Source organism: Lipotes vexillifer, unplaced genomic scaffold, assembly GCF_000442215.2.
Source record: "Lipotes vexillifer unplaced genomic scaffold, Lipotes_vexillifer_v1.1 scaffold385, whole genome shotgun sequence".
NCBI lineage: Eukaryota > Metazoa > Chordata > Mammalia > Artiodactyla > Lipotidae > Lipotes > Lipotes vexillifer.
The window spans coordinates 1,151,130-1,169,535 of record NW_006792323.1 but is presented as its reverse complement, the minus strand read 5'-3'; the positions used below and the strand labels follow the sequence as shown (position 1 = coordinate 1,169,535).

Sequence of the window (18,406 nt, the reverse complement as noted above, 5' to 3'; positions counted from 1 at the left end):
CCCCTTGCTCCCCCTTCCCCGGTCTGCGAGCAGGAATCAGATGCAGCTAAGGGCCTAGCGGATGCTGAGCTGTAGCACAGAGAGCAGCCTACCTTCCTACTCACTGTGTGCAAGAGAGGAAAGACCAGCCGGGGACACAGGTTACCTGACAAAGAAATTCTGTACCAAACATGGCAGATTTTGGAGGGCTTTTTCCTAACTGTGGCAAAGCTCAGCTGAATTGAATTCCATAAAGTGAAAGTGTTTTAGAAACACTTAGAGGCAGTATAAGTGTGAGGTATTTTTCCTGTTTCTGTAATTTTATACAGGTCTGCAGGTGAGGAGAGAGGCAACCTTACAGAGAGGGCAGACAAGGGATGCACAGCCTTGCCCTCGGGAAGAGCAATACAGGGGCTGGCAAAACAGGAGTGCCCTTGTTACCAAAGGGGAAAGGTGGAGAGGGGATAAAACAGGAGTTGGGGATTAACATACACATACTACGATATATAGATAACCAGCAAGGACCTGCTATAGAGCACAGGGAACTCTGCTCAGTATTCTGTAATAATTTATATGGGAAAAGAATCTGAAAAAGAATAGATACTTATATATGTATAACTGAATGATTTTGCTGAACACCTGAAACTAACACAACATTGTAAATCAACTATACCCCAAAATAAAATAAAAATTAAATTAAAAAACAAAACAAAACAGGAGTGCCCTTGCCAGGTGATTTGACTCCTCATGACTTCTTTCCAAGACTTCAACCAGGAGAAGGAAATACAGAATTGAAAGCTCCCTATTTAACTGCTCCAGTAAAAGGTTTAGGGAGACAGCGGAAACACTCATCTCCCCAAAGTAACTAAATCATAACTTATGATGGTGTAAAATCTATTTAAACAGAAATGAGTTTCTGTCATAATTTCTATCACTCTCAGGAAACCCCAAACCATATACTTTTATTGCTCTGACAAAAATACATTCTTGTTTTTGTTTGGTGAAATTGTAATACATTGTCACAATTCATTTTTAGATGATGGTCTCTAGGAATTTTGTAAAAGTAACTTATTTCGCACCCCCTAAACCCTGGTGGCTCCACACTTGCTTTAAGTCAGAAACACTGTTGATTTTTTGCTAATTTTTTTCATTGACCAAAACTCCTTGAAACATACACTTGGGACATCATTGGGAGTAAGCCATTTTCAAGTCAACAGGTTAATTATGAATATCGGAGCTTGTTTCTCTACTGTATGACAAAGGGAGAAAGCTTTACCAAAAATTACAGACTTGAGGGTTGTTTTAAAAAAAACAGCAAATGAGAGTGTTCTAGATATTTTTAAACAACAAGCAGGCAAAGTAATTTAAACAAGCATTTATGAACTTGTAACTGTTAAAAAATGTATAAACCACGTAAAGCCACCAAATTAAATAAACTATTCTCACTCAGCCAACATGAGAAAGAAAAATATAGGGCTGCAGGAGAATTCAGAATTCACCCTCCACTTCCTGTTTATTCCTATATCAGAAGGAAAAAAAAGACAGATTTTTCCTGCTTTTTCAATCCAAAATGATTTCTCAAGTTAGAACAACATTTGTCCAGCAGCAGAATGTTTTCTCCTTCTGTAGGAACTAAAACTAGAAGTAGCCAGACTGTCATTTCAGCTGTCTTGATGTTTCTAGATATGAAGGTAGATTCTAGATGTTGAGATTGTAATTTTTTTTTAAAGCACTAAGAGCCCACAGTATTTTTGAGTATATCGATCTGGTTGCTAATCCTTAAGGGTTCGTTTAAAGACGGTATCAAAAAGAACATATCATTTGCAGTGAAGGGCTAACCTTGAGGTGAAAAGTAGAAATTACTAAGGAAATGAGCTGGATTTTGGCCACCCAAGGCCTTGTCCTGGTCACAAATTTCATAAAAATGTTCATGAATATATAATCACAAACCCTATATATTTAGACGCAATTCATTGTATAATTAGATAGAACATATAAAATTATACCACTATGTGCATTACCATAGAATTAAATCTTATTTATTACATGTCATTTATTACTATATTAATTACTATAGAATTAGATCTAATTTATGATTAAAAACACTTATTCAGGCCCTACTATGCACAGAGCACTACGCTTGGCATTGGTAATAAAGCTCGGACCAGAGACCAGCCCCAGTCTTCCTGCAGGTTACAGTGTGACAGAGGCTGGGAGCAAACAAACAGCTGCATAATAATAAGTTAATCACATGACTCGGCCATAAAAAAAGAACGAAATCATGCCATTTGCAGCGACATGGATGGACCTAGAGATTGTCATACTGAGTGAAGTAAGCCAGACAGAGAAAGACAGATATCCTATGATATCGATTATATGTGGAACCTAAAAAAAGTGATACAAGTGAACTTATGTACAAAACAGAAACAGAGGGGCTTCCCTGGTGGCGCAGTGGTTGAGAATCTGCCTGCCGATGCAGGGGACACGGGTTCTAGCCCTGGTCTGGGAAGATCCCACATGCCATGGAGCAACTAGGCCCGTGGGCCACAACTACTGAGCCTGCGCGTCTGGAGCCTGTGCTCCGCAATGGGAGAGGCCGCGACAGTGAGAGGCCCGCGCACCGCGATGAAGAGTGTCCCCCGCTCCCCGCAACTGGAGAAAGCCCTCGCACAGAAACGAAGACCCAACACAGCCAAAAAGAAATAAATTTTAAAAAAAAACAAAAAAAAACAGAAACAGAGTCAGAGATGTAGAAAACAAACTTACGGTCACCAAGGAGCAAGGGAGGGGAGGGGTAAATTGGGAGACTGGGACTGACATATACACACTACTATGTATAAAATAGACAACTAACAAGGACCTACTGTATAGCACAGGGAACCCTACTCAGTATTCTGTAACGGCCTCTATGGGGAAAGAATCTAAAAAAGAGCAGATATGTGTATAACTGATTCACTTTGCTGAACAGCGGAAACTAACACATTGTAAATCAACTATACTCCAATAAAAATTAATTAAAAAATAAGTTAACTACAGCTGGGTTAAGTGCTACAAAGGAGAACAACAGAACACGTGAAAGAGAAGGACCTAATGAGGGTGCCAAAGAAGGCTGCTCTGAGGAAACACAGCAGTGAGCCCTTCTGAGCATCTTTCATGCCCACTGATCCCCAGATGCCTACACAGGGCTGTGCAAAGCCAACCTTAAGAGGAGGGATAAGTTTCCACATTTCCATGCAATTCTTCACGGACTATCCCAAGTTCCCTTGTTTTCAAGATTAGTCTTTAATTTTTTCCTGGAACGCTCCTCTCCCCTGCCTCACCTGGAAAATGCTCACACATCCATAAAACCACCTCTTCTGTAAAGCCTTCCCTGGAAGTGTCAGAGGGATGCGAGTCTCCCTCTCTGCACCCATCAAGCCCTGCAACTTCAAGTGTCACGGCACACGGCACGTGCACTGTTTTCTCCTTGCCCGTACATACACTCATCCTCTCGCTCAGTAAATATCTACTATGTACCTATTATTTAACAGGCACTGTTCTATGTACTTTCTAAACATTGGGATACAACACTGGGAACAAAATACATAAAAATGTAATTTCTGTACCTAGAGCCTGTCTCATTGAAGGTGTTTAGTAAATGTTTGATCAATGAGAGAATAAATAAGTTCTCCATTGTTGGCCAGTTTTGTAAAGGAGGACAGCTCTTTGGGCCTATGAGGGGACCTACTCTTTTTGGTTCAAGGACTGAAATAATGAACTTGATGGCAGGCTTCATAATTCAGCTTTAGCTACTACAGCATGCAGACATTGTCCTGTTTTTGTTACTGTCTTTACTGTGTTATATTGTTCTTGGGACTGGATCTTGCAGCAAACCCCTGAGCAGAAGCAACTGTGAAGTGCGGGCAGAGCCCGGAATGGTCTCCAAACAGAGCATAATGTTCATGTTTATGGATGCTGATTAAAAACAAAAAAACAATGTCATCTTAAATGGCCTCGGTCAGATAAAATCACCAAGCACGTTTATAGTATTTAGTGGGAGTTCTAAAATTAAGTGCAGACATCCATCTTCCTGATTGCAAAACTCTTTGTACTGAGCATACTACTTGCTGTCTGCCAGGAGAAAACCCCAAACCAGCCCAGCGGCCAAATGCTGTCCTGGAGATGAGCGCCTCCTCCTTCAGAGGCAAGGAAGACAAAGGCAGATAAGAAAATGGATGAAATGAGCCCTGAGGGACTGAGGGGGCTGGTGGAGTTTACACTCTTCAAGGCTGCTTTAAATAGTAGGCTACCAGCGTGACCAGGATCAAGCATCCCTCTGTGCCTCATGGGCTCCCCACGTGGGCTGCGTGCTGGCTCAGAGATGGGAAGTTTCCACCCACCAAGGGCAAAGCGGAGAAAACAAGGACTCAGCACCATTTGGGAGTGTGCCCATGGGTGGAGCCCATGTGTTAACTGTCCCTCCTTGGGAAAGACTGCCTTGCAAGCTCTTCCTTCTTTTACTTATTGATGTAAAATGTCATTTCTTTTATGAAATGATCAAGACGATAGGGTTGTTTCTCTTTTGAAGTACGCTCCCACCTGTTTTTGTTTTTCATCAGTTGCCCCGTGAAACCCTCAAACTGGAACACAACACACCACTGCTTCCTACCCACCGTTTCAGTGTGGCTGAAGCAGTGAGGAATTTTCCAGACTAGGATTGAAATCCAGCTGTGTGACCTTGGCCAAGTTCCTTAACCTCTCTGAACCTCGGTTTTCTCATGTTTAAAATGCTGGTCATAAAGCCTAACCCCCTGGAGAGCTGTTGTGAGAATTAAATGAAATATGAGTATAAAACGTCCCCACGCCTGGTACAGAGAAGGTATCCAACAAGAGAAGTTTTTTCCTCCCCCACTACTCACCCCAGACTTGTAAACACCAGGGACTCCCACGCCACACAAGCTATTCCTAACAAGAAATCAGTGCACTTACTGGGTTCACTGTTGTAGTGTTTGCATTTGGCGTAGGATGGGGTTCAAACCTGTGGATTTTTTGTAGTTTCACAGATTTGTTGAAGCCCAGAGAAGTTAATGGACACAACGAAGAAGGGAAGAAACGGCCCTAGAATCCAAGTTCAGTTTCTGACCTGAAATACCCCATTACACAGCCGGCTCCTTCGCAGCCATGAGCTCTCTCCTGCCTGCCTATCAAATCAGGTCCCCCTCCGTTATTCTTTACCAGACCATCCTATTCATTTTCTTCCAACTCTAAACTGCTTGCTTGTCTTCTGCCCTTGTTCCAGAAGGAACCTGTCTGTCACATCCACTGCTGTATCTCTGGCGCCCAGCACTGTGGCCCTGGAACACAGTTTTTGGAAGAGAATTCTGCACAAAACCAGGGCATAATACAAGAAGGTATGTCATCAAATGTCGGCTCTGGCATCCTCACCCTTTTGCAGGGTGACTCCGCCACTTTTCCCCATAAGAGGTGGTGTTCACTTCTCTACCCACTGAATCCAGGCTTAACCACGCTGGGCCAACGGGACACTAGCGAACGTGATGCAACCAGAGATTTGCACACTGCTGCTTGTCCTGTCTTACTGATGGGAACCTGCCCACCACCACAAGAACAAACGCAGGCTAGGTTCACGGGTCCTCGAGGAGCCCCAACATGGGGAGAGGGTCCAGTCATCCTGTCAAGGCCCTGGTCATGTGTGTGAGGCCATCCTAGGCCCACCTGGCCCGAGCCAAGCCAGCCCAGACAAGAAGCTCTGCGCAGGATTGTGACAAATAATAAGTGCCATTTGTTTTCAGCCAACAAGCATTAGAGCTTTTTGTTAGGCAGGAAGAGCTAACTGATATGGAAGATCACAAAATACATCCCACAAACCTCTCCGAAGTAAGGTGCCAGGTGTTTCTGGAAGTAGCTCACTTATAAGGAAATTATAATTTCTGGCTAATTTCTGGCTTTGGATGACAAGGAGGCGGGAGCTGAGCACGAATGAGAGGTGGAGGAACAACTGAGAGGGAGAGTGGTCCTGAAGCTGTTGCCATGGCGCCCGGGCAGGCAGGGATGGCGAGCAGCCGTCCTAGGCCCACAGTCCACCAGAAACAGCTGCTGCCGCCTTTGGCATGAATGCTTTGGGCCATCAGCTTCTGAGTTTTAGAAACTAAAAACAGGACATATCACCATGTACTTTTGCAGAGGTCAGGAAACTAGGCCCAAGGGCCAAACACTGCTTGTTTTTATAAATAAAGTTTTATTGGAACAGAGCCATGCCTATTCATTTACATATCGTCTATGGCTCCTTTCATGCAGTAATGTGTGAAAAAGTTATTATAATAAGTTCATGACAGTACAAACGATAACTAAGCAGATATACCACTTACTGTGTGCCAAGTATATGCTCTACAGTAACTCATTCTATCCTCACAACAATATTAGATGGTAGGTGGTATTATTATCTCCATTTTTCCAAATGAGAAAAGAGAGCAACACAGAATGAAAGATGCTTGCCCCACAAAACTAGCAAGTAGCCTAGCTAGGATTCAAATCCTGGTATTCTCACTCTAGATTCCATACCCTTTGAAAGCTACAAAAATGGAAATGTAAACAGGATACAGGCCAAAACTGTGCATCAGCTTTATTACTTTATATCATTAAACCCTCTTGGCTAACTATACCACATGTTCATTTTATGTACCCTTTGTCCCCTATAAAAATTTGCCATTTTGTCCTGTTTAGCTGGAAATCCCCTAACAGGACATCACTATTGTACAGCTAGTGGTTATGATGCCACGGTGGTGCTGTGTCAGCACAGCAGCCACTGGCCATTCCCAGAGGTAGCCCACAACCCATTCATTAAATTCTGAGGCTGATACTGCCGCTTGGTCCCTAGGGAGACAGAACCTTCTCTTCCCCAAACAATAGCCAATACGGTCATTCTGGTCACGACAGGCGGCAGCTACTGTGGATACTCCTTTTTAAAGATGTAAATTGGGTTCTGTTTGGGAATCCTACTTTACAGCAGGGGCTCCCAGCCCAGAGAAGTGATCTTTGATCTCCAGCCAAAGGATGGGCCAGCCCTTATAGGTCAACTGGGGGCCCATGGTGTATCTGCTGGTAGCCCCAAATGGTATCATGCCTGGGGCCCATTATAAACAACCAAACTAAAGATAGGCAGAATTCCTGAAGAGAAGTTGTTTCTTGATTCGTTACCTCATAATCACAGGGAGAGAGTTCTAACAGATAGTCCTCAATAATACTAACTCTTTACAGACTAACAGAGCTTACATTGATATACCTCTTTTAGAGAGCACCCTGGCAATTTGTTTAAGCCTTAAAAATGTACAGAGCCATTGACTTAGAAATTCCACTTCTACTAATTTATCCTAAGTAAATTATCAGAGATAAACATAAAGGCTATTTATTAAAGCATTATTTATAGTAGAGAAACACTGAGAACACCTCAACTGTACAACAGGGGATTCATGAAATATATTATGATATAACCATAAACCACATTAATGGCATAGCCATAAAAACTATGCAGTTGTTTAAATTGTGGTCATGAAAGATTATTAAATTTAAAAAGAAAGTTAAAACCAGTATACAACATAAAATTCTATCCTTGTAAAAAAACACCAAAAATAACAATATGCACATACTAATAGGAAAAACAGGTTTAACAGGGGTTTGTCTCCCAGGCTAGAACTATGGTTATTTGAATGTTCTATTTCTTTTATACAATAAATTCGGCATTGTGTTGGTAGTTTTTAAAATGATAACAAAAGTTATATCTAATTTTTTTTAAGTTATATATTTTTTCCTTTGGCTGTCACATTATACTTTTGCTTTCTCATGTTTTTCAGTTCTATGAATTTTGTCATGTTTTCCCAGCAAGCCAAAATGCAGACCAGTCTTTCTCAACAACCAGGGGGAAAGGCAGTCCACGTTTTCAAAGACCCACCCATAGTTCAAAAACCCTTTAGTCGGACAACTGGTTGGCAAGCTCATCTGACTGTATTGGGCTTATAGTTCTTTATTAAAAAGGTACACCCCAATAGGACTCTGAACAGCTTTACCAAGTTCTCAAACTTGCTTGTGCTGCTCCAGGTTTTGTTTTTGTTGGGGTTTTTCCTAAAAAGAGACAGAATCCCAAATTAAAACAAGAGGTCAGGGAATTAGCTGACTAAGAGGTGATTAAAACAGTTTGTACTTTACAGAGTGTGAAACTGCTTAATATGTAGGTAGGGCTTGGGATCTGGCACGAGAAGACAGGCTGGATACTTTCTTTTCCCAGGACCTAAAAGGAGCAGGTAAACTGAGTTGTAACGTCCCTCATTAAGGTTTCTGGTCGTGAGATGACAAAGTTTTTTGAAATAAAGGAGTGTCTTTTCATTTAACTTCCAAATGAGCACTAGACAATGATTTATTTATAGACTGCACAACAAATGGTCGGAATGAACTGGGATTCTGCTGAAACCTTCCCAGATCTCAGGATAAATTTAAGTAGGTTCAGCGAGGGGTTACCAATAATAAAGCACTAATTAGATGCACAGGTGCTTTGCTTTTTATCCAGCTGCCAACTGTTTGCCGTGTTCTCTTCCTTGACCACCATATCTGAGGCTACTGGAGGAAGGGGCATTCTTTTCAAACCAGCACAACCCCAGAGGAGGAGATATTCCTAAGGCTGTAATGAACTTCTCCAAACCGGTCCTCACCCTGTAAACAAATTCATGTTTATTCAAATGATTCGAAAAGGAAGGAAACCTCGCCTCATTTCTTTGAGGGGCTGACACTCAGGTGGTTCTTCAAGCTGTATCTTTCACCACCCAGGATGTGCCAGGCTGTGTGTGAGGTGCAGCTGGGGTCCCGGGTCCCAGGTCCTGGTCCACTCTGTGTTCCCAGGCCATCAGACGTGCTGGGCGGGAGACCGAATGCAAAAACGGCCTCAGCTGTCCTCCCCCTGTATTCCCGCCTCTTATCTTGTGACTTCGCAGCTCCTCCTGCTAAGAAGTTGAGTTTATGTTCTTACCTGTTGAGTACGGACTGGCCTTCTGACCTGCTCTGGAATGTGTCAGAAGCACGAGTGTGTCCCTTCCGAGCCTCCGGAGGACTCGTGTAGCCCGACTCTCTCTTTTGGAACCCTGCCTGCAAATAACTGGGGCCAGCCTGATGGGATGAGAGGTCCCCCACCAACCGGCAGCACCCTCAGAAGCAGAGCCCACCAGCTAACCTGCGGTGGACCTGGTCCGTGTGGAGCACGGCTAGGACCACACGAAACCCCCAGAGGAACCTGGCCGAGAGCACTGGCCCATGAGTTGTAAGCCAAATTAATGCTTGTGGTTTCAACAACAAGGACCTCCTGTACAGCACAGGGAACTCTGCTCAATATGATGTAACCACCTAAATGGGAAAAGAATCTGAGAAAGAATAGATGTGTGTATACGTATAACTGAACCACTTTGCTGTACACCTGAAACGAACATGACGTTGTGAATCAACTGTACTCCGATATAAATTAAAAAGTTAAAAAAAAATAAATAAAAAGGCTGTGGTTTCAAGCCATTCCTTTTGAGGACTAGCTCCTGACCCATGCACGCAGTAAGTGCTAACTCTGCTCAGCTAAATACAAAATGCCTTGCAGCAGCTGGGGGCGGGCAAGGAGGCTGTAATGCCCCAACGTGTCTGCACTGATCAATGCATCATGCAGTTTTGATGCATAAACAGCACACCTGGAAAAAAAAAAAAAACCCAGCACACCTGAACTGCCATCGGCGGGAACAGAGAGAAGCTGTGTTATCTAGGGAAGGGCTGGCTCAAGACAGCCCCAGATCCTTTGAAAGACTGTCTGTGGATGAGTTGGATTTGCCTGTGAAGTCATTCTTTGTTTCTTTTCTCTCTTTAAAAAAAATAAGAAGCTCTTTCACTTAATTAAGCCTGTTGGACTCGATTACGATTGTCTAGTTTGATTCAAAGCAGCCACATAGACTCTCTGACACATGGTCAGCCTCCATGACTCTGTAGGCTGGAATTTTAAATCCAGCTCCCCTGAATTTATGACGCACGCACACACAGTAGCAAGTCCCCACAGGCTAAAATCAAACTGTAATTCAAAGGCCACAGGGCTGAGGAAACAGCCAGAAGATAAATCCCCATTTCAACCTTGGATTCTCTGCAAGTTGATTCAGGGGATTGTCAGTCATATTTAAAAATGAAATAAAACTACAAAGACACCAGGCGGCATGTTCTAAAGAGAAATAGGGGATGCTTTTCAGGACGCCTTCAAAAGGCTCTTGCGACCTGAAAAGAACTGTTATGGGTTATTTTAAGGGCCCTGGAACATTTGGCTCCCATCAGACATTTGCAGAAGTTTCTGAATTAACTAATGAGCTCTAAGGAAGAAATGAAACCATCACACGCAACCCAGAGCACCACACCGATTGGAGGTGACGTGACAAGATATCAAAGCAGCCCAGTCCTGGAGCGGGGCACTCACCTTACACCCCTCGCAGGCGCTGACCCCGTAGTGGTACCCCGATGACTTGTCCTGGCAGACGAAGCAGGGCTTGTACACCCGAGGGGGAGGAAGTGGAGACGGAGGGCTCGGGACCAGTTCCTCGGAGCTGGTGCTCTGTGTTTCAATCGCTACGGTGGAGATGGAAAGGGGGAGGAAAAAGAGAAAGCGTATTTCAGTTCATTGCTTTTTCGCCAGTGAGTTCACAGGCCTCTGCCCCCAATTCAGCAATAACATAGCAAGGATAGGCCCACAAAAAGAGCTGCCAGTGTAGGCACTGCAGGGCAATCCTGACTCTAATGTGATATTGACAGTTTACAAAGCAATCCCCTACGCCTCTCTCATTTGCAGAGCACCGTGGCACCGTGAGGGAGATGATTTTATCACCATTTTACCCCCAAGAGAAACAGAGACTCAAGGAGTGCAGTGACTTGTCCAAGACCAACTGGGCAGTGGTAAAGCCAAGACAAAGACAGATGTTCACTGCACACCCAGGGCTCTTTCGACTCTCGTTCCCCCTAGCTTCCAGTTCAGTTAGAGTCTCTGAAATGACCTGCTTGACCCTGTCTCTCACTTAACCAAAACAAACTTTCCTTAGGACAAAGGAAGAAAATGCCCAAAGCAGCCATTCAACAAGGACACGGAAAGGGCCATCAGCACGCGGCCAGAGCCGAACTTCACTAACAGCAGTGGCAGCGAGACCTTTGCTACTCAGAGCCCTCCTTGGGCCAGGAGCGCCAGCACCACGTCAGAGCTTATTAGAAAACGCGCTATCAGGCCCTGGCTCAAGTCCGAGGAGTCAGATCTACATCTTAACCAAACCCCCAGATGACTGAACGTACACTTAATGTTTGAAAAGCACTGCATTACATTGATGATGGCACAGCTTGACGTTGCTCTTCATTCTAGACTTACAAATACGCGATCCCCCCAGCTCATTATTTAACCACCCAAAATCCACGAGGAATAGGAATTTACAGAACTTAAGATCCAGGTATTCTCCCATCCCTACTCTCCAGATTTATGCTCAATGTCAAAGCAAGACCTGGCCCTATTCCTATAACAGGCAAAACTGCTCATAAAGGATGAGGAAGTGGGGAAGGGAGGGGCTGAAAGTGGTCAAATAATGTTCCAGAATCTTCCAACCTCCAATCACTTTACAATACACAGTATATTTCCCAGAGTATAAAATTTCCAGTTGTTCCACTGTTCACCGTCTCCCAGATTAGCTACTCTACCCACTGGATTGTCCGATAGCCAAACTTTCAGCAAGTCAGCTCTGCCCCCTACACGTACTGTTAATCCATCCTTGTCTGAGATCTTGCTGCCAGGCCAGCCCAGCGACCCGGCAGCATCTCTCACCCCAGTTACTGCAGAAGCTTCTGCACTGGTCTCCCGGTGCCCACCCTCCCGGCCTAGGGTCCCGTCTGCACACGCACAGTCAGATAACTGCTCCAAAGTTAAAAATCACTCTGTCTCCCTTACCTGCCGAGAGCCCTCACACGCTCCAGCAGCCACCGATGACAGCAAAGTCAGTCTCCTTGCTGTGCCCCGCAAGGCTCTTCAGGATATGGGCCTTCAGTAACATCACTGAATACAATGACTCTCCTCATTTATTGACTTCTAAACGCTTGGTTTCTGTTCCATCTCTTGAACAGGCCAAGCTCTCGTACCAACTTAAGGGTATTGCACTGACCATTCTCCCTACCTGGAAGTTCTCAGACCTTCACACGTCTAGTCCCTTTTCTCTCTTAGATCTTAGAGCAAATGTCACCTCCTCACGGGTGACTTTTCTAAATAAAAGGCCCCTTCCCACTTCTGGTCACTATATCTCATTTTATTTTATTTTCTATAATACCTTAACTAGTGTCTAAACTTAGAAAGTCTGTTTGTGTACAATTTTATATTCTACCTGTGCTACTCCCCGACAAGTATGGGTCTTGTGAAATCAAGGAACTCAGATGAATTGTTTACAACTCTGTTCCAGGCCTAAAAGAGGTGCTGGCACAGAGTAGGTGGAGAATCAATAAATATTTGTTGAATGAATACATGAGCTTTTTCCTTACTTGTCTTCATTCCAAGCCCTAAGTGCCCTTCTAAGTGCCCTTTTAAGTGCCCTTTAAGGCCTTGTTAAATGGTAAAATTAGAAACCAAGCAGCTTTCACATACTCATTGGCTTCCTTTAAAATTAATTAATTATCCCTCTGGAATAGAATCAACTATAATTATAGTATTGTCATAATTCAGAAGAATCTTGGAATGAGTTCATTAGAGTTGGGCAGGTCTAGTAGATAAATCTAGTACTGTCTTTACTGGGTAGCTCAGCACAATTGTGGCAAGGGCTGTACAGGAAGGTGGGCATCGAAGATGTCAGGAGAGCTCATCAGATCAGCTATCAAGCTACAAAAGCAGCAGCATGCCTCCCCCTAAACCAATCAGCTTCACTGAAAGCAAATGAGTCATAATGGCATCGACAAGAAAGCAGTACAAAATAATACATCGCTCTTTGTTAAAAATCTAAGAAAACAATATAAAATAAGCTACGAGGATACAACACGGGGAATAGAGCCAATATTTTATAATAGCTATAAATGGAGTATAACCTTTAAAAATTGTAAAGCACTATATTGTTGCCTGTAACTTATATAATATTGTACATCAACTATATTGCAATAAAACAATCTTAAGATGCTGCTACTGCTGTTGTTACTATTGTTATTACTGGGTGTCACTGATCCTGAGTCACCATAGATTATAAAATGCATGTTATTCTATGTATCATTAAGAAAGACAAAAAAGTACTGCCAATTAAATTATGACCCATCAATGCTTGTGAGACACAGCCTGATTTCAGAGATGTTAAAAAATTAAATGCTTCGGGAGCCCTGGAAGAAAAAAAAAAAAACCTAAGAAAACACATGCAGAATTATTCACAATCCTTTCATTCAGAGAAAATTACTGTTATCTTGGCATCTACCCTTCAAAACATTTTACTATGCGTATAAATGTTTTTGGTCGGTTTGTTTACTTTAAAAAGTGGAATTATACTGTAGATTCTGTTTGGGACTTTGTTTAACTTACTGTGTCACGAGTTTGTTTCCTTGTCAATAAATACTTTTCCCGCAAAACATTCCATTATGATGAATATCTCTGTAGCTAATCTCAGCACATCTCTATTTCCTTAGGCTAAGTTCTCAGAAGTGGAATTATTAGTTCAAAAGTTATGGCTATTTAAGAATACGTTGTGAGTCCTAGAAAGGCTGTGTTAATTTACGCTCCTAATATCAGCACAAGTGAGTCCTCCCCTAAACGCCTCCCAGAACTTTCTGATTGGTTTTATTTGTGTGCCTCTACTTCCCCCCTAGGGGCCGAGCTGTGTTGTCACCACAAGGAGCAATCCCACATTGTGTGCAAGGTGGGGGAGAGTGTATTTTCATGTTCTACTGCCTCGTGTAGAACAGCTAATCTGGCTTGTCTAGGAAGGTTGTAAATAGAATTCTGTGAGGTCTGGATTCAGCTGTCAGAGCTATGCCCTGAATTTCAAACGTGGGTGTCAATTTCCATAAATATGCAGCTTCAAATCCATGTACTGAGGGGGTCCAGCATCTCCCCCTCCCAGAGAGGAAACTGAACTGCAGTCAATCTAATCCCCGAGAAACTCAGGCAAAGCACATGCAAGCGGAGAGACCGCAGAATCGAAAGCCTTTTTCTATAGATGAGAGTCACTTATAACCAAGGAGTGAATCAGAAAACTTTCCCTCAACAGGTGTACAGATGAAAATGTTCTATTTGGAAGCAATCAATAGCGAGGGCTCTGGACTTTTATTAAGGCTGTGGTTATTTCACTAGTAGTGCTTTCCCATATTTGTACAATGGATGTTGGTGTGTTCAATCTTTTTTTTTTTTTTCCCATAAACTTATTTATTTATTTTGGCTGCGTTGGGTCTTCATGGCTGCGTGCGGGATTTCTCCAGTTGCGGCGAGCGGGGGCTACTCTTCATTGCGGTGCGCGGGCTTCTCATTGCGGTGGCTTCTCTTGTTGTGGAGCACTGGCTCTAGGTGCGCGGGCTTCAGTAGTTGTGGCACACGGGCTCAGTAGTTGTGGCGCGGGGGCTCTAGAGTGCAGGCTCGGGAGGCGGGGGGCCCGGGCTTAGTTGCTCCACGGCATGTGGGATCTTCCCGGCCCAGGGCTCGAACCCGTGTCCCCTGAATCGGCAGGGGGATTTTTTTTTTTTTTTTTTTTTTTTTTTGGCGGTACGTGGACCTCTCACTGTTGTGGCCTTTCCCGTTGCGGAGCACTGGCTCCGGACGCGCAGGCTCAGCGGCCATGGCTCATGGGCCCTGCCGCTCTGCGGCATGTGGGATCTTCCCGGACTGGGGCACGAACCCGCGTCTCCTGCATCGGCAGGCGGACTCTCAAGCACTGCGCCACCAGGGAAGCCCTCGGCAGGCGGATTCTTAACCACTGCGTCACCAGGGAAGCCCGGTGTGTTCAAACATTTAAATCCCTGACTATAACATACCAAGTGTGTGTTACACGCTATGGACAGTACATGGTATAATCCCTTAGCTTTGTCAAGTTTGGCCTAATAGAGAGTAAACCAACAATTAGAATATAATACACTGGACCTGCCTTTATCGCTCTGTTCTTCCATCATCTCCCTCATCCCCATGTCCTTTTTTTTTTGCGGTACGCGAGCCTCTCACCGCCGCGGCCTCTCCCGTTGCGGAGCACAGGCTCCGGACGCGCAGGCTCAGCGGCCATGGCTCACGGGCGCAGCCGCTCCGCGGCATGCGGGATCTTCCCAGAACGGGGCACGAACCCGTGTCCCCCGCATCGGCAGGCAGACTCTCAACCACTGCGCCACCAGGGTAGCCCCCTGGGGAGCTTTTAAACATCCTAATGCTTAGATTGTATCTTAGACCTATTATGGCAGAATGCCTGGGAGTGGGAGCCAGGCATCAGTGTTTTTAAAAAAGTATTCCCAGGTGAATCCAAACTGCAGCAGTTTGGGTAACACGGATATGATATGATATGATATGATATGACAGAGAGGCCTATAAGCCTTATTCAGCTCAGAGAAATCAAGGGAGGCTTCCCAGAGGAGGTGACCAGGCTGTGTTTTGAAGGATGAATTGATTTCGTCTATTGTGGTTTGTAACATGAATCCTACAAATGCCACATGTGCATCCCAGACAAACATATAGAAAAGACTTATATATGACAAGAAATAATCATCTTTGGAAAAATTTTCCCATTGGTGGTAAAGCATTAACTATTTGACTATATATATTCAAATATCCCTTCAAAATAGATCATCGTTGGTCCTTCATTTCCTCTGTGTGGCCCGTGACGCTGAGAACAATGCAAAGCAAACAAGAAAAATCTCCATGGTACCGTGAGATTGCCAAAGCTAGCTTTAAGCAAACATGCCAACGCAAGTTCTAGGATTACAACCAGGATATGGCATCAGTAGAAAAGCAGATTTGAACTTCAATGCAACCTCTGGCCTTTTTGGTAATGTAGCAAAAACATACTTTGGCCAAGTTTATTAGTGCTTCTCTTGCCCTTTGGTGCCCCCGTCACTGCTGCCCCAAAGACAGTGGGAAACAAGGCAGGGGGATAGCCCAGGGCCCCCTTCACGACTCCATTCTGGCATTAAAGACAGCTACAGAGTGCCTGCTGTTGATCGGTTCGCTGTCGTCCTGCTTAAATCAATAATCTATTAGTCCCTTTAAATGAGAGTTAGATTCATCAAATGCCCTTGAGAGACGTCAAACATTTTGTGCCTTATTCCAGGCAAGCACAATCAGTCTATGTAATGATGAATTTTTTGCTCAAAAACCCTGCAGGCCCAGCAGACAACATGTCCTGTATTAGCTCATTCAGCGATCTCAGGCAGGCCAAGAAAGCAGTTTTTAGACTTCCCAGGGGGGAAAAGAGGCTTGTGTCATTTAGGAAAACAACCGCACTCCAGCCATCCTGCCGTGATTTCAGTTCAGGGAAAAGCAGTCTTCGAGGACTAATTCAGATGTGCTTTTTGCCTCCTGCTTTTATTTATTTCCTTGCTTACTTATTGTCTTATTGAGTTTTGTTTAGTGACTGCATCCCCAACAAGCAGCAACCTCCAAGGTGGCATCCAAACTGCTAACCAGATGAACTGCCTCGTTTGTTAGGGAATGGCCAAGACAGGAACTTCTGTTGCTAGGGCGAGATGGATGTTTGGCTCCATGGGTCCCTGCCCAGAGGAGAGTCAGCACCAGAAGTGCTGAGGGGGGCTTCTCTGGGCTGCCCACTGGCCAAAGGAGACAGCGATCCAAAACCTGCACTGACAGAAGCTTCCAGCCCATATTTTAAACCTCTCCAACCCCACAACTCAAAGGTGACTGTCACTAGGACACCCAAAGCTAGAATCACCTTCCTTGCCGAAAAATTCACTACAGGTCTTGTTTGCCTTTAAACTGATGCTCCTCAAAGTGTGGTCCAGACCAGCAACCAGCAGCAGAATTCCGGGGGTAGGGAGGAAGACATTTGCTTTAAATTAGTGGTTTTCAGACTATCTATGGTAAAGGATCTTTTTTTTCTCTCTCTCTCATAGATTGATAAAATCAATAAAAACAAATCCCTAAGGGAAAAAAAGACACACAAAATGAATCTCCAGAAAAAAGGAATTAAGAAAAAGATGCTCAAAACACAAGCTACAACTTAAGGAGGAAAAAAGAGGATCTTTTAGACGTAAAATTCCTCTGCCAAATTTCTGTACAAGTTTCTAAGCATTTGCTCTCACGGCTGCCCTATCTCCTCGAGTACTGGCAGTGGGCCGCAGAGCAACTGGCCCGGGCCGCAGCTGGCACTTTGAGAAGCACTGCTCTGAAGGACTCTATAAACTCAGAGGCTGTTTGCAGACAAAACAAAAGCAAACCAAAGGAACTCTCCACCGACCGAGACACCGCACAAAAGCAGAATACCGGCACTCCCAAGTGACACAGGCTTCCTAAACACTGCCACAACTCTGGGAGTTTAATTCACTCCCCAAATAAAAGCAAAATAATAATAATAATAATGCTGTTGCCTGTTAAGAAGACTTGGCACTTGCAAATTAACTCACCTGAGAAAACACAGTATAAATGTCCTTGTTGTTACAACACACCTGAGTGTCACTTAAACACACAGAAAGCCTCTAACAATAGCGCCCTTCACAATTCCTAACATGCTTGGCATTCTTCTAAAGGTTAGATTAAGTAGCAGATAACATTTTTAAGAGAAGGCCCAGTATACTATGTTTTTCTTTGTGAGAACTAATTTATGGCGGGCTAAGCCACGCTGACAGACTTCAGGATTTTAGAGGCGGTCAGGCAGGCATCCTGCATAATGAAAGCCCTGCCTTTTCGCTAGAACTTTCGATGATTAAGACAGCATTTTAACGCACTCTCTGGGTAGCAGAGCCTTAAAAGAAAAAGGAGTTGTAAAGCAAAAGGCATTTCCTGCACGGCCCCGGGGGAATTTTGAGCCCTGAGCTCCGGGACCCTGTGGGAGGGAGTAATTTCAGCTAATTAACGGAGACTAGCAAAGTGTTGCATTTGGTCACAACATTTAGTTGGGTTTCATTTTTGTTGGCACGGAGGAGAGCCGGTCTGGATTTTTTTCCCTCCTTTTTCTGTGGATTCACTGCAGGATCGCAAGGCCCACAGCTCTCATACATTAGGGAGAAAGTCAAAGGAAACGCCAAAGTTCAACCAAAGTACAAGTAATTAGAACCAGATTCTCCGCTGCGGGCGTTTGCGCATGCGCGCGCGCGCACGTGGACCTCTGTTGAAATATCATTTACATGCCTCCAACCGTGAGCGTGGGACTGGGGACCTCCGTACTGCCGCTCATTTAATTTTCCAGTCGCCTCGGGTGTGTGTGTTTGAAGGCGGGGGGGGGGGGGG

General features: G+C 44.3%; 1 protein-coding gene across 4 annotated transcripts in view; it reads right to left on the bottom strand.

The window, feature by feature from the left end:
- RARB (retinoic acid receptor beta) overlaps positions 1–18,406 on the bottom strand; it is a 445,056-nt gene that overhangs the window by 143,296 nt on the left and 283,354 nt on the right. For all 4 annotated transcript variants that reach the window (XM_007465489.1, XM_007465492.1, XM_007465490.1 and 1 more), the window contains exon 2: positions 10,457–10,605. In XM_007465489.1, the coding sequence (XP_007465551.1) occupies positions 10,457–10,605 (149 nt within the window). The remainder of the gene's footprint in view (positions 1–10,456; positions 10,606–18,406) is intronic.